General features: G+C 43.4%; 1 protein-coding gene across 1 annotated transcript in view; it reads left to right on the top strand.

The window, feature by feature from the left end:
* The window catches only part of SCG3 (secretogranin III), a 38770-nt gene extending 17621 nt beyond the window's left edge, over positions 1–21149 (top strand). Inside the window, exons 9-12 of the mRNA XM_029575511.1 lie at positions 7480–7560; positions 8501–8632; positions 12605–12685; positions 19311–21149. Coding sequence (XP_029431371.1) covers positions 7480–7560; positions 8501–8632; positions 12605–12685; positions 19311–19429 — 413 coding nt within the window. The 3' untranslated portion in view covers positions 19430–21149. The remainder of the gene's footprint in view (positions 1–7479; positions 7561–8500; positions 8633–12604; positions 12686–19310) is intronic.
* The last annotated feature ends 945 nt before the right edge of the window (positions 21150–22094 follow it).

The raw sequence follows: 22094 nt of genomic DNA, 5'->3' as shown, positions 1-22094 counted from the left end.
AGGTAAGGGGGGGGGTTTAGACAGGGGGGGGTTTAGACAGGGCCGGGCGGATGGGTTAGGTAGGGGAAGGGAGGGGAAGGTGAGGGGAGGGCAAAGGAAAGTTCCCTCCGAGGCCGCTCCGATTTCGGAGCGGCCTTGGAGGGAACGGGGGTAGGCTGCGCGGCTCGGCGCGCGCCGGCTATACAAAATCCATAGCCTTGCGCGCGCCGATCCATGTTTTTAGCAGATACGCGCGGCTCCGCACGTATCTACTAAAATCCAGCGTACTTTTGTTTGCGCCTGGAGCGCAAACAAAAGTAGGCTATTCGCGCTCCTTTTAAAATCCGCCCCTAAATACATAGGAGTACATGTTAGCTGGGTGCACCAGTATCAGAATCGGTAGGAAACTTCAAAAGCTAGTCAGCGCACACCTGGGAGCTGGGTGATTGGATGAAAATCCCTCCCTAACACAGCTCCCAGGTCTTTTGGTGTATGCTGAATAGTTTTTTTAATTTTCTATTGAAAACATTTTATTGTGTTAGGGAGGAAGCTTCAACCAGACATATCCCATACTCATACCTCAGTGGAAAAGAGGGTCATCCTGTCTGAAGCCAGATATATATGCTTGATCTCTCATGTCATTCTTTGGCTAGGAATTCTTCAGAAAGATGTCAGAAAAGGGAGAAATGTAAGGAGAAGTCTCCAATCCCTTTTCAGGAAGTCTTTACCCTATCTCAGAGCTTCCTAAACCTGTGTTGTGGACCAGTCATATCTCAGGCATATTTATTGCAGCTTTCCTGAAAACCTGATTGGCTGGGAAGAGTGAGAACCTCCATGCATGTTGTAATATCAGAAGTCTGTCACTAAAGAGCTTGAAGAAACTGGAGTGCAGGGTATACCCCCCACAGTACGAGCAGGCAGCAATTCTGAAACCGGTTAGAGAATACTGGTGTGTATTGTGTCTAAATCCTTCTCAGAAACTGGTAACAGCTCATCCCATGGAGAAATGGCTATTAAAAGGCGGCATAGCAACTGCAGCTATGGTCTTAGCCATGACTTCTGCTTGACTTGAAGCTTTGTTCAAGATTTGTGGAAAGTGCTAGCGTGGGATAGAAAATACACAGAAAGGGGGAAAGTAGGAGACGTGACAATGACAAGGCCACTGTCTGTTGATAACTTTGGTGCAGTGAAATGAAATCCATGTTCCTGCTGTGCATGGTTAAACCCCAGAATCTGAACAGCAGGAAAAGAACAATGCTAATGCAATTACACTGGCAGGTATAAAAGCCATAGAAAGAGCTTTAAAACGAGAAGACAGGTGGCTGAGCTAGGAATGGTTCTGGGGAGTGGGGAGGGAAGTCCAGGGGGTGTCTTCCTTAAGGAGACATAAGGCTGTTCCTCCCCTGGATTTAAGCAATTTATAGAATGAAACCCAGTGTTTCCAGAAACCACCACATCCCTTTATCAAATTACTTTGAATGTTTTCTTTCTAATTCTACCTATACTTCTTTCACATTTCTTATGCTATTAAATTTGATGCTATGAATTATTTCAAATTATAATTTAGCCTTTCTTTCTCAGTAATAAAGGTTAAGTGATTCTGTAGTTCTTCAAGGTCCATATTCAGTCATCCAACTAACTTAGCTGGGAAAAGGGGAATTGGATTCAGACATTAACCAACAAGGGCCCCCAACCTTTCCAGTCTGGGGAAACAAATAATCATAGGGGTAACTTGCTGGTTACCCTTAACCAATATGCCTACATACTGTGAACGCTCTCTGCATCAACGGCAAGGAGTTACAGGGAATTGGATTCAGACAGTAACCAACAAAGGCCCCTGACATTTTGGGAAACCGAAGCATGGGGGTAACCTGCACAGTGCAGCAGACACTACCATAAGCTTGCTGGGCAGACTGGATGGACCGTTTGGTCCTTTTCTGCCATCATTTCTATGTTTCTATGCAGCAGCTCAAACACACTGCTGAATATACTCAGCTACCTTAAAGTTAGCTGGATAGGTTCATCAGGCTAACTAAAGCGGGACTACTCTTCAGCTTCCCTAAAGTTAGCCAGCTATCAGGGTCATTTATCAAATCGTGTTAGGGCCTTATCGCAGGCTTCCCAAAACCTAGCCCACCACCAAAACCTCACCCCGAGTTACTAGTTACCCCTCCTACAGTGGTATAAATAGTTTACTTATAGGAAAGCCTTATAAAGAGGTTTGTCTGTGCGCTCTCTCTCTCTCTCCAGCAGCCCAAAAAGTGATAAAAGCCTGTCAAAAGTAACCCTAACTACACAACTTTTTTATCGCAGGTGCTATTTTTTCTGTATTTAGGCCTAGATTCATCATTTTGCTATAAATTTCACATGAAAGGCACCCGAGATAAAAAAAAAGAAGGTGTGTGGTTCGGGCAATTTTCAATATACTGCAACACACATTAAATGTATCACACCTGCAATATTTTCACATCAAAATGCAGAGAGAGAGAGAGAGACTCTTTAGAAGGCTTTTATATAAGTAAACTATTATTACCACTGTAGGAGGGTCAACTAGTAACTCGAGGTGAGATTTTGGTGGTGGTCTAGGGTTTGGGAGGGGGGCAGTTTGACATGCACAATTAGAGGTGTGAGCAACACAGTAGACATCAGTGAAGATTTGATGTGATTTGGAGTGAGGAAAGGTACAGAAAGAGGAGATTTATACATTGTACTCTCAACCTAGCTTGATGCACTCTCTACCTAGCGGATATTAAACTAGGCTGAGAGTACATTGTACAACTAAATCTGAAGTTATCTGAACAAATGGAGCTTAATATTGGTTTCTTATTGTTTTCATATCTCAGTCATTATGAATGACAAGACAACCTGCATTCATTCATCCTTTTTTCCATATTAATTCCATTGCTTACATATATTATTCCAGGGGGGTCCTAACCCTATTCTTATAATAGGGGATAGCATAACTAAAAATTGCCAGAATAATGAGTGATGTAATTAAAAAAAAACAACTCTGCATTGGATTTTGCAGATTGTTCACTCTGCTAGTTTGGATTTACTTCCACTTTACTTGTTTCCAAAGAATTTAGATATTTGCCTGGCTGATATGGAAAGGATATACCTATTTCAAAAAATCATCCAGGATCTGGGCATCACTCTGTGTGCTCTGCTCGTATTGTAGTATATTCATTTAATGGCTATTTCTACAAGCGGATTTCTCTGCTGTTTTCATTTTGGGCACAGCGCCTCTCAGACACTCCTGCCAGCCGCATAATCAAAATGGAACATGGAGCTACAACCAACTCAGTCTCAGATCTGCAACATGCAGGGGTGGAAGAGGCAATCCATGGGCATGGGGGAAACAGAAGAAATCAGAGCTGTGCATCCATTTTGAAATGACATGAAATACATAATAAAGCAGTATGTTTCATCACATGTCATTTCAAAATGAAAAAAAAAAAGGCCCAGTGAAATTAGTTGGGTTTATTCTTTTTCTTTCAGAAACAGGAGGCATCCACCTTGACCTGGTCTCCTGCTGCTGCTGCTGCTGCCACCACCATAAAAAACTCAGCACCAACAACATTTAAAAATCGAAGCACCCCACTCCCGCCACCACTTACCTCTTCTGTGGGGGTCTCCGAAGTCCAAATGGGGCAGGAGTGATTCCCAGTCATTCCTAGCTTGCCAGGTTCTGATCTGAAAATGACTGGTACCATTTCCAAATTGGGATCCAGCAGGGCAGAGGCGACTGGGGGTCACTCCTACCCTGGTTGGAATTTGGAAACCAGAGGCAAGAGGCCTGGGGGCAGTTTCAATTTTAAAATTTTGATGGCACTGAGTTTTGTTTCTGCAGAAGCAAAGGGGAAGACAACCTTTTGGTTTTAATTTGTTTTTTGGGGGCAATTCCATTTTTTTCCTGTTCTTTTTGATGTTTATTTTGTTTCAAACAAATGAAACAAACAGAAATAAACATCAAATTTAACAAACCCCCTTTTCCTGCAGAAATAAACCTGAAATGAAACAATTTCTTTAGTACACACCCCTAGAAGAAACGGAGACAGATGAGTAAATAGGGGCTAATGCTTGTTATGCAACCTAGCATGAACTGGAAGTGTTAACAGCAGAATCAGCGATTGGTTGTTTGCTCAGCTGCAAGAATGCATTCAAGACCACATAGTTAGATTAATGGGTTTTGTAAGCCACCTCAGGGTTTATTTGCTGACTTGAACTAGTAAAGCCCGAGTCATACTGAAACATTTGACCCTGTATCCACTGCATACAGTTGATGATACAGAACCTTGAATAAGCCAATCTGATTAGACAATTTGGAGTTATTCATGGTGTAAAGAACCTTAAATGGTCAACAACTGCTGAGCATTATAGTCTGAATGGATCTCTTGGTGGATCAAGCTCATAGTGATCAATATGTAACTTGCATATTGGGATCGATAAAAAGTTCTTCTAAAACATCCTTGCTCCCTATTACGAATGAAAACAGATTTGTTTCACTGTTGCTAAAACTGATTTCAAATGTCACAGTCATTTTATAGTGATAGTTTCAGCCTCTCTGACACAGAAACGTAATCTTTAATCTTTTTTCCACAGTAATATTTTTCATAGAAATTCATTTTCAGTTTCCTGTACATTTGTAATTAAACTAGTAACTGAATTAAAAAACCAAAACAAAGCAAGACATGATCTCAGTTAATGTGTAGCAAGTGCCTTTCTTGGAACAGCATGCTGAGATGTGTAGAAAAGCAAAGAGAAATTGTGCATATTTTTGTATGTTTTTATTTTAATTCACTTACGAGGTTAACCGACACTGTGTGGAAAATCAGATTGGCCAATTCAGTTGATTCAAGCAAATAGCACAAATTAGAGCCCGAGTCAAGCAAAGATGAATGTTTTCTAACATGTTACTAACTGGTTGCAGCTCTCACACTGCTCTAAAGAAACCCCTATATAAAATAAATCCTGATTCACCACCAAGTGCCATTCCACTCTGCTAGGGCTCTATTCCCTCTGATAGAATTACAAGGTGAGTAATTAGGACAGTGAAGGGGATAGGCCCTCTAGGACTTCTCTACTGTCTGAAAGAATTTGTTTCCAAGGAAACCAGAATGGGAAAAGCAATCAGCTCCCAGAAAAGTGAGGGGGAGGGGATATTGGGTTGCTAGGATACTAACCACACATTTACTGTCATTGCTTGGGATGACTCACCCCAGGTACTCTCTCATAGAAATCAAGGGAACCTCTACACGTCAGGCCTGAATGCTCACTCATTTGCATTTCAAAAGTAAAGTAAAAATAACCCTAGAAAGGTTTGTTTGTTTTTTTAAATTAGTAATAGCTATTTAAATTTTCACCAGTTTATGCCAAGAGTACACAAACTTGACAGAAGAAATAATAAGCCAATCAGCATAGCAATTACAATGAGAAATTAAATAAAAAAATTGGAGTACGAACAAAAATCAGTGTCTGCATTAAGCCCTCAGAAATAAAACAAGGAAGCAAGTGCACACCAGGTAATAGAAAAGACATTTTTTTTAGAAGCAATGTTCTCCATCAGTTCCGAAAAAAATATTAATGTATAAATAAAAGGAATTCATTTCGGTGAGAATTTAAAGGTTGATTTTAAAAGCCAGATGTGTGCTAAAATCGGGAGATATGCGCACATGTAGGGACATGGGCATGTCCTACCGGATTTTATACGCTGGCCACATGCGTACACAAGTCCCAATGTGCGAATATCTCACATTGGACAAAAAAGGGGGTGGAATGTGCCTGGGAGGGAACGGGTGAAGGTCGCGGGCGTCAGCGCGCGCAGGGTGCACAATTGTGCACCCCCTTGCATGCGCCAACCCCCGATTTTATAACATGCGTGCACCTGTGCACGCATGTTATAAAATCGGGCGTCCATGTGTGCGCACTGGGTAGCTCGCCCACATGGACGCCCGTGCATTGCTTTTTAAAATTTACCCCAAAGTTACTTCTGATATGGAGGAGGGTTAAATCTTTATAAAACTATTTCCAGGCATCTGTGAGGGGTTTAAGGGGTGTGGGGTAACTGGGGGGAGTGCAGGCTAAAGAACCAGGGGGGGGGGGGTGGCAGGACCTAGCTCTATACTGGGAAAACTGGTGAAACTGGTCACGGCCTGAACATGCGTCTGTAATATAATTCTCTCATTTGCATGGCTCAAAGCTGACTTTATGCGGCTGTGCACGCGCACTTGTAAAATTAGGAGCACACATATGCGTGCCTGGGCTATATAGATATGCACAGGATATAAAATTGCCACATATCTGGCCGTGTGCCCGCACACATGCATATATGTGCGCCCATGCACCGATCTGAAAGTTACTGACCCTGTGTCTTAGTGCAGAGATATTGTTGTACATATAGAATTAAAGGCTGTCACCTAATTTTTTTTTATAGTTATGTAAAATAAGATGCATATGGAGTGTAGGGATAGCAGGGCTAATTTCCCAAAAACTAGGCCAATGTGCAAATTCTTTGGATTACTGTATAATTATGAATATTATAACTTCAGGAAGAAGAGAGCATTTCATTTTTTTGCTGTTTCTCATACATAGTCAGACTTCTGTCTAGCTGGAGGGTTCCCTGTTGTTGCACGATAATAATTTGTTTATTTTAAAGCATTTATCAACTGCTGTTCCAACGATTGTGGCAGCTCATAAATAAAATATCCATAATATTTAAACAAAACTATCATCATAATCATAAAAAGAAACCATAATACAATCTGGAAAGAATCATGCTCAAAAGATAATGCTCAGTTATTCTTGCTAAGTAGTTTCCTCAAAAGCCAATTTAAATAGCCATGTTTTTAATGCTTTTTAAAATGCTTTTGGATCTGTTAGGGTGCGTAGGTATTCCAGCACCTTATTTCACTTTATTGGCCCTGCCACTGACATTGTGCGGTTTCTATAGATGTGCTTGGGAATGCTAGGCCTTTATTGGATGATCTTAATGTGCGATGTGGGGTGTTCATATGCAAGGGTGCTCCTAGCCATAGTGTATCCTCACTGTATATTATTTAATGTATTAATGTCAATATCATATTGAATCACATAATGAATCAGTAACCAATGGAGCATCGATAAGATCGGGGTCATGTGATCATACCTGGGTGTACCGGTTAGAACTCTGCCTGCAGAGTTCTGCAAAAATTGCAGTGCTCTTAATGAATTGGCAGAAAGTGAACTACAATAATCCAGACCCGAGAAAATAAGGGTCTGGAGAACTAATCTAAAATCATCTGGTTCGAGTAAAAGTTTTAATTGTTTAAGCAGTCAACTCATTAGACTGAAAGATGCTTAAAAGAAAATATTTCACTACACACTGGACCTGATTTACTAAGCTTTGTCCCCAAAGACAAATGGGGAAAAAGCCTTAGTGAATCAGGCCCACTGCCTTTTTCTGTTTTATTAAATCTTAGAGGACAAAATGTGAAGAAATCATTTTTGTTGTTGTTTCTTCAGAAAACTTGGATGCAACGATAGCCGTGCAGACAAAGAATAAACTTGGAAAAATATCAAGCTCCTCCAAATACAAATTAGAAGGTATTCTTTCTAACTGCTAATCTAGCTGCATCTCATTCCGATTCTTCCGTTCCCCAGTTCAACCCTAGACGATTGCACAAGGGCATTGGTACAGAGGCCACCTTTTTCATGCACGTCCCAAGCCGACTGTCTTTGGTTTTACCTCCCTGACCCGATTCAGTGCCTGACTTGCACATGCTCACAACAACCTCCAATCTGAAGTTCAAAGGCATGCAAAAAACTATACAATGAAGCCAACCTTCCTGGCACAGAGCCATGCGTACCATGGGATAGGCCAAATAAACATGGAAAATCTGCCATGGGTTGAACATCTCAATATCTGACAATCAGGTGGCTCTGGGATTTTACAGCATTCTCACGAGCTCCCATCAAGCAAAGGTCTTACATGTAACATATGATTACGTGATGTACCTTGGGCATTCAGAGGTGGCACAAGTTATATCTGTATGGAGAACACTGCCACTGTTAACTGTTAAAAAAAACAAACAATTCAATATCATAGGAATCATTACATTCTAAGAAAAGTATTTCTTTTTGCAGTGGCATATTCCTTAAACCTATCTGGTTGGTATGGAAAGCATCTGATAGGATTTTAAGGATGAAATATTGTAAAACAGCTAGTTCTTTTAAATGTTAATTCTATTGTCGGATTTCTAAACAGCAGTAGGCTTGCTAACAAGTGTGCATAGGTACATTCTTTCCCCAGCATGCACTTTGGAGTACTGAAGAGGTGACATTCTTTATTTTGTTGTAGCATGGCTAGGTAGAGTACAGAATTCTTCGTAAAATTGTATTTCTATATTCAGATTTTTACCAATAAATCAAAGCCTTGGAGCTTCCATAGTGAATATTTGGAAAGATTACTGGGAATCTCAGTGATTCCCAAGCATTTAAAGGAATCAGCATGCAGTAAATGAACACTTCTGCACTTCATCTTCAGGGGACAAAAGCACTGAAGATTCAGACAGCACAAAACAAGCAGCAGCCAAAATGGAAAAAGAATATTCAACGTTAAAGGATTCCACAAAAGACGAAGAGCTAAGAGTTTCACAAAACACAGAAGAACCAACAGGTATTACATTTAGATTTATTTTAACACTGTGTTAGTTTTAAACTCTCTTTAAACTTGTTTTTAGCAGAGACCTCAATACTGCAGGCGTCTCTGTTTGCACTGATTTTTGTTTTCTGATGTCCCTCTGTTTCCTAAACTATATGCAACCCGTGCTCAGTTACTGGGTTCTGGAAACAAATGGTCAAGCAGGTGTACCGGAGGACAAGGAAAATGTTCCCCTTTTGAGGCTAGGAAGCATCTCTCCTATATGGGTTTTCCTGGTTCTTTCCTTTCTTCTCCTAGTTCAAACCCAGACTCTGAACAAAATATGACAATGTACTTACAAAAAGAGGGAAAAAACGGTTACTTACACAAAATCTATAGCCACAGGCTCCATAGTGGAGGGGAATATAGCAGTAGCAGCATTCATAGCAGCAAAAGTCCTTCCTATAACAATTCATTTCTGTTACACCAGTATTTCTGATCCAGTAAACAAACACTTATTCAGTCCTCTCAGCTGAGTCACTTGGTGAGACCTCCATAAAGCTGAATTCCCAACTACAGTCCCCATAGTCCTCCTGGGGGCTTTTGTTTGTAAGCATTAGGCCTAGGAGTGGGACGAGTAGGAGATCTCTTGCAGGTGAGCTGCTCAGCAGACTGCTTTTGCTTCTTTACTACTACTCGCTGCAGAGCTCTTTCAAGGAAAACCTCCAAGCAGTCTCTCCAAGGATAGACACTGCAAGCATGACTCTCTCCTCGCCATAGAAACTCATTCAGACTGAAAGTCCTGGCTTACCCCTGCTGTTAGTACTCAAGGTCACCTTTTTGGGCCTGGGCTACATATTCATGAAATTCCCTCAATGCCTTGATAAAGTTTCTGAATTGTCTAATTTCATATCATTTACAGTACTTGTTTTTCAGTGCTATTTCTAAAACAAAGGCTGTACTAGAAACTTTAGTGAAAGTATAATACTAAATATTAACATTTATTGAAAACCCATGTTCGGCATTTCAGTCCTCATTAGGACTGAAGGATAAAGTACATAAAGGATAAAGTACATAAAACATGTGCAGTTAATATATAACCACTCCTATCTGTAACCCTCCTCCAAACAAACAGACGGACCAAATCAAATTGCTAAGACAGTGCAAAACTACACAGGAAGTTAAAAAAACAAAGAGTAAAATAAACAATACAAAATATGACCACTGAATAATGTGCATCTCTCCGGCAGGCTGCAAGTATGGTAATAACTAGCAGCTCTAGCAGAAATGCAGGCAGCCATGCAGCCAGGTCTGTCTGGCAGGCTGGGATGATAGAATGAATTAGTGACTGTCTGGCCAGCTGCAAGAATAGTAATAAAAGGTCCTGGCTGAAATGCAGGTGCTCATGTAACAGTCTCTGCCTGGCAGGTTCCGTAACCCCAATAAATCATATCTGCTAAATTAAAGCCCATCTTTTCAGTTCTGCTTTCCCTACCTGAGAATATAATAATATGACTGTTTTTAGATTTACTTGGTGTATAGCTGCTGATTATATTTGTTCTGTGTTATTCTCTCTTTATGCTTTGACAAGCTTGTAGGTTATATTAACTTAGTATGTAAGTTGTAACTCACCGAGATTGGTGGATCAGCAGGCTATAAACTGCTTAAATAAATAAATATTCACATCTGATTTGAATCTCTTGCATCGGGTCTCCATCTCCTGCTCTCCTGCCCAAGAGTAGGGAACTCCCACCAGATGCCTGACCCAACTCAGTCACCTGATCACTCTGTGCTGCCTTCTCTCTGGATTTGTTGCGCAGCAGACAGGGGGGTCATAGCAGTGAGGGCTAGAGGGAGGGACCCAGAGCATTCTTAGAGCTACTGGACTCTGCAGCCCCTCTCCTCCCTCTCCTCACACATTCTCCTCAACAGGCAGGAGGAAGAAGAGGCTGCAGGAACCAAAGGAACAGTGCATGCTCCCAGTCACTATGGCCCATGATGCTGCTGGATCTGTAGGAAGGAGAGACGGGAGGGTGGAGAGAGGAGAGAGGAGGAAGAGGAGAGAGAGATGAGCTGAGAAGGAAAAACAAATGGGGCAGGGGAAGGTGGGGAAAGAAGAGAGATGGGAAGTAAGGGTGGAGGTGAAAGAGAAAGGAGAAATAGGAGAGAGGGCGATGGTGGAGGGAGAAGATATGATGGGAGAGGAGGAAGGAAGAGGGGAAGAAGGAAGAGGAGGGAAGGCATGAGGGGGAACAGAAAGAGAGATTATTAGTAAAATTGTAAATATTGTTTAAGGAGGGCCCCAACTTTTATGGTTTGGGGAACAAATAAACATGGGGGTAACTTGGATTCAGATGACATCCGAGGGCCCTGACTTTTACAGTCTGGGAAACTGATAAGCATGGGGGTAACCTGCACTGTGCCACAGATACTGGCAAAAGCTTGCTAGGCAGACTGGGTGGATCATGTGGTCCTTTTCTGCTGTCATTTCTATGTTTCTGTGTTTAAAAAGTTAACTGAATTTGAAACTGTTAATCATTTAAATGATATATACCCAGAAGAGCGGCCTGCACCTGTAAAAAGCTCCTCTTCCCTTCCTTCTCCCACTTGACGTGCCCACGCACTCTCCAGGTTGGCTGATGGCGGCCCAGTCTGCCCCAACATGGCGAGCTGTGCAGTACCCCAGGAAAGTGGAACCCAGATGTTAGCCACAGGTTGACCTGAGCAAGTCCTTGGTTTGCGCTGGCAAATGTTAATGGTTGAGCAATAAGGATCAGGTTCGCAGTTTTTATTGAAAAATCCCCTCATTTAAACATTTTAAATTGAATGAATCACAACTTCATCTGTTTTGTGTTATGGGTCTATGTGGTGGGACTTTCTCTCTAGTGAGCTACAGGCAGACTCTCCCCTATTAAGATTTAGGAAATTGCTGAAAGCTCATCCTTTTTGGCTGCATATGAGGGTGGTCCCAATTAGAGAATAATGCTTGATGTTGTTGTAATATGCTGTCTACTAAAAGTAATTGTTTTAATGAAGTGTCAATATAGCAGTTCATAAATTTTATTTTATAAATAAATAAATACCATTCAATTGTTTAAACAGACAGCTAGACCAGACCAGAACCAAATGCAATAATAAAAAAGAACATAGCATAAACTAAAACATAAAACATCGTGAGCAAGTCTATGCAGACCAGTATTATTGAACCTTTTAAATAGCCCATCATCCAACCCTATAATGTAATATATATTCCTATCAAGAGGAGGACTATACCCACAGGACTCTTCTGAGCCCTAAGCTGAGGGCAAAATGATTTAAAAAGTTGATTAAGACAAACAAGGCAGGGTGAGGAGTATTCCTGACCTAGTCATGCACTTTTTGGCTGTAACGCCCCAAAAATGTATTCGTTCTGACACTAGCAGATACAAGATCCTAAGAAGCAAGAGGTGTTATATTAACTGAAAACATCTTCCAGATCTAGAGATTTAAAAAAAAAAAAAAAGAATCTTAGACACATTAAATAAACAAGCTAAGACTTAATGATGGAATGAGACAGAAGACAGCTAGAGGATCCTCCATTAGAAAGCAATAACCACCCAGGATGCTCAGCTTTTTACCCGATTGCGTAAGACAAGACAGGGGTGAAGAATGACTGGGCATCATAGGACTACACAGTCCACTGTTGGGAGTCCCCTCTGGCACAAGATTATGACCTCAAAGTGCCCAACCACATCAGGAAGGTTCCTCTCCCTGCTTGTTGATTGTCAGATGAAACATATATTTAGCTTATAAACTAAAATTAAAAGTTTTATTATAAAACCATACCCCACTGTTCTCAAATATTCTAGTTTAATACTATATATTTGCACCATGAAAACAGAGAGAGTTTAGGTTGCAAGAGATTCAAATCATGAAAACCTTGCAACCTAAACTCTCTCCGTTTCATGGGCACCACCAATCACTAATGACAGGTATTTGACTTCCCTTCTTGGTTTTCTCCCTTGCAAGGGAAGGCAGAAGCATATTTGCAAGCAATCAGAAAGAACATTGAGTGGTTGAAGAAACAAAACAAGCAAGGAAATAAAGAAGGTAGGCACCAAACCTTCCTCGATGAGAGTGATCTGTTCATGCATGAAAATAATGAATAAAGCAGCTGTCTTATAGATGTGCAATGATTGCATCCAATGCAATTCTATCGGTCTGGGTGACCAGAATGACGATCTATAAAATGGGAAAATTATTATCACGGCACACTAATCTAATGAGAGTTCTGCACTGGAGAGGAATACCACTAGCTCTCCCTTCACTTTTCCCATTCCACACAAGGTTTTTCCTCAGATGTTTCTCCCTGACTTGTGGAGAGCCCATTTTCTAAAATATTAGTTAAATGGAGGTAGAGTATAATCCTGTTGCAATGGCTCTGTTTTCGTCAATAAATTAGAAGTAAACATCAGTAGAGAGTTTAGGATTAGGAGTCCAAGGGGCACGGCAGCTGACTGATCCCTACAAGCTGTGATTGGGGGTATGCAGGTAATTTTGTTTTTCATTTCGATGGGAAGACTTATTACATTTCATTTTTTTATTTTATTTTAGTGTGCGTTAAATGCTTTTAGTAAAAGTTAAAACAATTTGATGCACACTAAACTAAAACAAGAAAAAAACAAAAAAAAAGTTTGGTTTGGTTTGTTTAGTAGCTTTTTTCTTTTTTTTAATGTCATTTGCAAATGTCTAGGAATGGATTTGGTTGGCTTCCGCCCTCAGGCACTAATTCAGTGCTGGTGCCATGCTGTCCCCCTCCACCAGCAAACCTCCAAGATATGTGCAGCACCCCCTGACCTCAGCTCCAGCAGCAATCCTCAAAGCGCAGCGAGCGTGGGAACTAAGCCTGCACTTGTGGGTCCTGGTCCCAAATCAAGCCCAGAGGGAGTGGGGCCCGAGAGCGCAAGCGTAGCCAATGCAATATCAGCTCACGTAGTACGGGCGCTCATGATTGAGCACCCGCTCCCCTTACGCACGCCCAGCCACCTCTCCTGGGTGCGCGGATGCATTATTTAAATGAGGGATTGCACTAAAAGGTAAGCACTAGGGATAAATTGTGATCCTAGTGCAACCATGGCATTGGGTTCCCAGGAGAAGTGGCAGTGTGCTGGTTAGGAAAACGGATGCTCAATTAATGGCCGTCCGTTTCCCTAACCTGATCACTGACAACATGTTTTTTTTCTCATGCTGCTTTCTGTGATTCCTCCTACTTAGTATCGGGATGAAACTAAGTAGGAGGAACCTTAGAAAAGCAGTATTTTGGGCTTTTTTTTGGCTTTGTGGGGGTTTCTTTTAGACGGCTCGAAGCGCGTAAGACTTAACTCCAGCCCTGGGGCTGGCATTGTTTTCCGTGTTAAAACGTGTGCATTGGGTGTACAGTGATTTTTTGCATCGGGGGTAATAGTTACAAGCCTCATTTACATGTGATAAGTGTTATTAGCTCGCGCTGGTTTGGCGCATGTTTGGACATGCTAATCCTCTTATTGCATAGGGTGTGAGCCTAGCGTGTCCAAAGCTCGTTAGCCTGTGCGCTAGGCTCAGCACTTGATATTAGGGATGTGAATCGTTTTACGACGATTAAAATTATCGTCCGATAATTTTAATATCGTCTTAAACCGTTATGAAACACAATACAATAGAGATTCTAACGATTTATCGTTATAAATCGTTAGAATTGTGAGCCGGCACACTAAAACCCGCTAAAACCCACCCCCGACCCTTTAAATTAAATCCCCACCCTCCCGAACCCCCCCCCAAATAACTTAAATTACCTGGTGGTCCAGCGGCGGTCCGGAACGGCAGCGGTCCGGAACGGGCTCCTGCTATTGAATCTTGTTGTCTTCAGCCGGCGCCATTTTCCAAAATGGCGCCGAAAAATGGCGGCGGCCATAGACCAACAGGATTCGACGGCAGGAGGTCCTTCCGGACCCCCGCTGAACTTTTGGGAAGTCTTGTGGGGGTCAGGAGGCCCCCCCCAAGCTGGCCAAAAGTTCCTGGAGGTCCAGCGGGGGTCAGGGAGCGATTTCCCGCCGCGAATCGTTTTCCGTACGGAAAATGGCGCCGGCAGGAGATCGACTGCAGGAGGTCGTTCAGCGAGGCGCCGGAACCCTCGCTGAACGACCTCCTGCAGTCGATCTCCTGCCGGCGCCATTTTCCGTACGGAAAACGATTCGCGGCGGGAAATCGCTCCCTGACCCCCGCTGGACCTCCAGGAACTTTTGGCCAGCTTGGGGGGGCCTCCTGACCCCCACAAGACTTCCCAAAAGTTCAGCGGGGGTCCGGAAGGACCTCCTGCCGTCGAATCCTGTTGGTCTATGGCCGCCGCCATTTTTCGGCGCCATTTTGGAAAATGGCGCCGGCTGAAGACAACAAGATTCAATAGCAGGAGCCCGTTCCGGACCGCTGCCGTTCCGGACCGCCGCTGGACCACCAGGTAATTTAAGTTATTTGGGGGGGGGTTCGGGAGGGTGGGGGATTTAATTTAAAGGGTCGGGGGTGGGGTTTTAGCGGGTTTTAACGATTTTAGCGGGTTTTAACGATTTATCACGATATTTTACCCCCCCCCCAAACGGCAACAATACGATTCCCTCCCCCTCCCAGCCGAAATCGATCGTTAAGACGATCGAGGACACGATTCACATCTCTACTTGATATAGCATCGGTGTGTTTGAGGATTGCCCCTGGAGTTGTGGCCTGGAAAGAAAGGGGGCAGTGGCGGTGACAGTGGGAGGGGAGCCTTCCAACGTAGGAATGCAGGGCAGCGGGAGCTGATGGGGGTGGGGGGAGGAGGCAGGAAATTTGCCATTCTCTAAATTTTGCCACCCTAAATCCAAGGCTACAAATGCCATCGTCGTTACTGTGTCATTTTCAAAGTAAAGCACAGCCCCTAGCAATGGTCACTGAATCATAATGCTGCACACACCTGGAAGGACGTAACAGACAGATATCCCAAACCCACGTCATTTATTGTCTCCCGCTGTGCGTCTGGTATGCGGGTTCCTCAGACAGTGCACAAGTGCAATGAACCTCAAAGTCATTTTTTACTTATCTCAGGAGAAAAGATCTCCAGTGACTCATCAGCTCTGTGAGAGAAACCTGGTGCTTTAAATGTGAACATGGCACTGTCAGGGAAAGTGGAATTTAATCCCTCAAACCCCCACCATTTTTCCTTTTAAAAGTATCTGTGTGTAAGCGGCTTCCCGGAAGGAATGCACCTGCACTCCCCGCATGAGGATTCTTACAACCGGGCTTTCCTCTGCAGCTCCGCTGGCTTCCTGACTTCTTTTAGGTTAGACCAGAGATGCTGGCTGGTCCCCCCAACCTTCAAACTTCCTATCGAAACCAGGCCTGGAGATAGGCATATGTAATGTAGGCAACTGCCCCTGCCGCCACATTTTCGTAGGTGCTGGAGCATTCCCACCGCTGCCCTGCCTAAATTCAAGCCTGCCACCACCACCACCACAGTGCTCATCCCCTCTAAGAGATCTCGGCTCCCAGTCAGCAGCAGCACCAGCAACTGAAGATTAAGCAAATTCAGCGCAGGCCCTACAGCAGCCCTAACATGCTGAAGGATCCTGCCGCACCTTGCCCCTCATATTGTTTTCCATAGAAACAGGAAGCCCGTGTGGGAGAGGGGGTGGGGTGCCGCAGGGCCAATCAACATACGAGGGGCACGGGAGACCCCCACGCTGAATTTTCTTAATCTATAGTTGCTGCTGCTGACCTAGAGGTGACAAGCAGTGGGGCTACTTGGAGGTGGGGGGAAGGGGGGCGAACACCCTGAGAGAAAATTTTAGGTTGTAGGGATTCTCCCCTCCTACCCACAGGGAGGAGAAGAAGAATAACTCCCCTTCCTCTCACTGCCTATGGGCACACACCTCCTTAATCTGGCCCTGATTGAAGCCAATAGCATAGGAGACAGAAACAGGTAAAGCATTGCTCTCCACCTGCTAATGGGATAGAAGGCTGCACTGGGGGGGAGGGGCGGGGGAGGGAGAGAGAGCCTCAAATAGGCTGATTTGCCCCAGACCCCACGCCCCACCAGCATCAATCCTGATGCAGAGCATGCTGTTTATTATAGTCAATACTTTGCACAGTTAAACATTGATTTGTTGAAAATGCAAATTATCTGTAACATAAATTATACATAGATGCAGGTGCATTTCTCTGTACGCATTTCCTGAATCCCTTTGACATTAAAAGGAAAAAAAAAAGAGAAAAGGAGGAGAGCCTGAAGCAACCAGATAGGGCCAACTGCAAAAATGTACATTTTTGTGTATTTAATGTGTAATCAAGGCACCAGCTCTCACCCCCGCTGACTGGGTTTTATTCATAATGCAAAAGAGACAACTCTGCTCCAACTGACAGACCCTGAGTGAGTCCCCTGACAAGACACCAACTCAGGGCTTCCCAAACCTGCCCTGAGGAGCCAAGTTCTCGGGATATCTGCAATGAATATGCTCTTACAAACTCCGCTAATGCATATTCATTGCAGATATCCCGAGAACTCAAGTGACTGTGGCGTCACCGGGATGGATTTGGGAAGCTCTGCATAACATATACTGTATGTAAATGCAATTTTGTTTTGTAGTTTCCTTCCTGGTGCTCTTTGGACTTTACTTTTATAGGCAAAGGTTGGACCTGTGAGTGGTTCTTTAAATCTTCTGCAGTTTGAGCTGGCATGATAATTTTGGGAAACTTTATGCAATCACATTGTGATTTTTTTTTTTTTTGTTATAACAGTTATATAAAGTAAGCCATCTTTAAGCTAGTGTGAATGATGCAACTGCAGCTGGAGGAGGCCCTGCTAGGGTCACACCCACTTCAGCCTAAAGCCAGGCTGAGGCTGGGAGCAGAGACCAGGGACTAAGCCGGCTCCTGCATGGGGCCACCGGTGGGAGGAGCAGCCAGGGTTGTAGCACGGGTGGGAGCCAGCTCAACCCAAAGGAGGAGGAGGATAGTGATGATGACTATTATGATGATGGAGCCAGAGCCCTGTTCTATTAAAGTAGAGCTGTCCCTCTTTCCTCTGGGGGGTGTAGGAGGGGAGGCTCAGGAGATGGGGAGGAGCAGGAGGACTCCAGCAGCTAGGGGGAATGATGAAAAGATCTCTGCTTCAACGGCAAGGGGAATAATGTAAAGATGATTTATATTCGGAAAACAACCAACAAGGACTGAGTTGCACAGGCTGGATAAACATGCGTGGGAGTAGCTTGCTATGACGGCGGTTACTACCCCTAAACAATTAGCTAGATACTTCACTTAGATGCAGCTCCAGCACTGATACTTCACTTAGATGCAGCTACAGCACTGCTAACTACATCGATGGCGAGGGTGGAAGGGAAATAGATCGATGGCGGGGGTGGAAGAGATGGTGGGGTGGAAGGGAATAGGGATGTGCAGCAGGGACAGATTCGTCCCATTCGGTATTTGTATTCGTGGGGAGCCAAATCCGTTGCATCCGTTCTTGGGGGACCCCGATCCGTTCATTAGTTACATATGTATTTGTTTCCCAAAAAAAACCCCCATCCCAACCCTTTAAATTTAATTAACTACAACCCCCCACCCTCCTGACCCCCCAAGACTTACCAAATGTCCCTGGTGGTCCAGCGGGGGACCTGGCACGATCTCCTGCACCGGGCCATTGGCTGCTGGTATTCAAAATGGCGCCGATAGCCTTTGCCCTCACTATGTCACAGGGGCTACCGGTGCCATTGGTCGGCCCCTGTCACATGGTAGGAGCAATGGACGGCTGGCACCATCTTGTGCTCCTACCATGTGACAGGGGCCGACCAATGGCACCGGTAGCCCCTGTGACATAGTAAGGGCAAAGGCTATCGGCGCCATTTTGAATACCAGCAGCCGACGGCCCGAGTGCAGGAGATCGCTCCAGGACCCCCGCTGGACCACCAGGGACTTTTGGCAAGTCTTGGGGGGGACGACATGGGACAAGGGACAAGAGAAACAGATAAGTATGGGGGGGGGGGAGTGAAAGCTTGCTGGGCAGACTGGATGGACCATTTGGTCTTCTTCTGCCGTCATTTCTATCTTTCTTTGTTACAGGAGCTCCAAGAGGCACTTTTCAACCTCTTCTGCGGCCTCACTTCCTGTGTAGAATAAATCAGCCAAAGGAGGCAGGAGAAGCTGAGCTCAGCAGGGCATCTTCCTGCCCCCTAGTTCTTCCAGAGAAGTGACAGCAAGAGTTGGGGAGGGGAGAGGAATGTGAGAGGGGAAAGCAAACGGTGGGGGGGGGGGGGGGGGGGGGGGAGAAATGTGAGAGCGAGGGAGAATAAGCAAGATGCGAGAGCAAAAGGAGGGAGAGCGAAGGTGAGGCAATGAGAGGGACAAGGGCAGGGAGGTGTGAGAGGGGTGCGGGAAAGGGGGGAGGGAGCAAGGGGCAGCCGGAAGGCAGCTCCGCGTACAAGTAATTTGGTATATTAACATAATGATACCATATTTTATTTACAGTGTTCTTTTATGCTGTAATCCGCCTTGGGCTTGTGGTCCGTCTTTCCAGTAAATAAATACATAAATAGCACCCTATGCAGTAAGGAGGGGGGAGGCACAGAACAGAATAAAAGCTCGGCGAGTGGAAGCAGAGAACTTGCAAACCTTTCCAACTTGCTTCAGAGAACGACTTGAGCAGCACAGCGCTTTCTTTCTTCCCTATTTTCAGATTATGATCTTTCAAAGCTGAGAGATTTTGTTGACCAACAAGCTGATGCTTATGTGGAGAAAGGAATCCTGGATAAGGAAGAGGCCAACACGATCAAGCGCATCTACAGCAGTTTGTGAGGACAGGCGGGCCGAAGCCGTAGGAAGCCTCCTGAAGCCTCGCTCTCTTCTAGTTCCGTGACCTAAAACTGATTCTTTTAAGGATATTGTTAAAATGTACTTAATTTGCATTATACTAAATCTTTTCTAGGTGTTGACGACTTAACGCTGTTGCTACTATAGAAGCTCTGCATATTTTACCTGAACACAAATCACATCCAAAAAATCAAATTGTTCTATAAACAGTAATACTTAACAGGGTAAATAAATAACAACATACTGACATCATCATATTGCTGCCTGGGGAGGGGCTCCTTACTATTCATTTCTTTAGCTGTAACTTGTTTATACATGTCATGTTGGGAATACAGTACTATATGTCACTCATTCAATAGCTTTCAAAAGATGTTAGTTGCAAAAATAAATGCACTTGTGAAAATACATTTCTACTTTGAAAAGCTATAGCATGCATGTTCTGATTAAACATTACATTGGCCAAAATCTTAATGTATGTCAGGAATGCCATATAGAAAGCCATTCATGTGTCATTGCATATCGTATTTTACCAGCCACTGTGTTTTGTGTGTTCACCTTATTGTAACTTTTTAAATATTTATGCCATTAAGTAGACAATAGACCTGATTGACTAAGACTTTCCTGTGGAAAATAGCTTAGCAAGTTAGGCCCAATATCTGTCTTAATCTGCAGCTTCAGGTCATTGGTATATACTGTAGGTAGCTCAGGAAGGAGCTTTGTTCTCCTGGGCATTCTTGCTATTACTGGAAACTGCAGTAGACTCTCTTACCAGATCCCTGACATACATCATTTGCTGTCTGTGAACATTGTACACGTATATATGGCTCCATTCTTCCTCGTTAGCACACCAACATCTGTAAATAGCTGAAACTTTATAAGAGAAAATCGCAGAACAAAATGCAAGAATGCTTTATGTTCTGGAGTTACAATTAGAGATGTGCTGAACTGCTCACCAAAACCTCAGGCATCCTCACTGACAGCAAGGCAGAGTGATACTAACCCCATGACACTAAACACTTGCAATAGCTTCTCAGGAGAAAACAAATTCTTGTTGGTGACTGCATATTTTGTTTTTACACAATACCTTTTTTAATGTGTACCTCTGTCAATCAACCTTGTACTTTTCTCCCAGCATTGCCAGTAAAGTGCTGAAATGTAGCATATCAAATCAGGTTGCATCAGATGCGTTTCTTTATATAGCATAATATTTGAAAACAGGACCAAGTACAGTACAACACAGGATGGTTTAGAATAAAAAGCAAATTTACTGTTTTAGAGAATGTTGCCTTTTGTGGAAAGTTGAATAAGGCAACTTGAGTTGCAGAAAGATTCAGAGTGGATGTTTGCTAAAAAAAATCTTGGCAGGACAGGAATCTGTTCGTGTAGTGCAATGTAGAATCGAGAGCACAAACCTGGAAATCTAAAAACCCCACTTTGATTCCACTTCGACCATTCACTGTGTGATCTAGAGCAATTCACTAAATCTCCCTTTACTTACACCTGGCTTGTCTACATTTTGGAACAGGAATATAGAGTTGCTGTACCTCTGGCAGTGTGATGCATATTGGTTGCCCTGTATAAATGTTAAACATGGGTTTTGCTTTCCTAGAAATTATAAAAAGAGCAAAAAAAAAAAAAAAAGTGTACTAGCATGCAAAAATAGTCAGAATATGCAAGAATCAATTGTAGAGAGGAGTACGCCTCACTGCGGTCTATGTCTGTATTATGACAGCGGCAAAACTGTGTAAGGGAAGTAAAGCAAGCACTCAGAATCACTATGAAGAGGAATATGTTGACATCACTTTGACAAGAGGATCATAATTTCAATATAATTCTCTAGTATCTTTTGAAGAATATTTTGTAGAGTGTTCCTTTGATGAGTACCTGGTTTATTGCCCTTTTGTCTAGAGATAAGCATGCATTTATTACTTGAATTTTGCATCATGAGAATAGGCTTCATAAATGTGCATACATTCATAAGGGGTAATATCAATAGGATAGCATGTAAGCTATTATTTTATAGATTAAAAAAACAGAATCATCATAAGGTTTGCTATTTAAAACAGCATAAAATGTTCCCATATTCATCTTTACATTAAGCAATCTTCCTTTCTGGATAGGGAATAGGAAGTACAGAAGAGGCAGGGCTTTAACTGGCAGTCGCTGCCCAGCCCAATGGAGATTGTTATTGGAAGGTAATATTTGCTTAATTTTTTCATGATTTTTTTTTTACTCAATTTATTCCTTCTAAGCTTTATGGGCGTCCAGCTCAATTGGCACTGACCTGTTGAGTTACTGTGCTATGAGCCTTCTCTTGCAACTACCCAGGTATCGCTGCAACAGGGGTCCCAAACAGCTCCCTCTGGAACCCAGCTAACAGGGGCCCTGTCTGGCACCAGGTGTCTCTGCTGAGCAACGGTCAACATTCCTCCTCCTCAGGGCCTATGAATGCTGCCTCTGGGGAAGTTGCAGCTGAGGCTGGCCAAGGGAGTGGTGTCCATGCCCTGGACCTCTGCATGAAAGTGCAAAGCACTACCACCGAGCTGACCCTATTCATATTTATATTAGCAAAATGTATTCCCTCTAATCCAATTGACTGGATAACTTGCAAATTAATTGAAAATTCTGTTTGGTTGAAATGCACAATACG

This window comes from Rhinatrema bivittatum, chromosome 13 (assembly GCF_901001135.1).
Source record: "Rhinatrema bivittatum chromosome 13, aRhiBiv1.1, whole genome shotgun sequence".
Classification (NCBI taxonomy): Eukaryota; Metazoa; Chordata; class Amphibia; order Gymnophiona; family Rhinatrematidae; genus Rhinatrema; species Rhinatrema bivittatum.
This window is presented reverse-complemented; position numbering and strand designations above follow the sequence as displayed.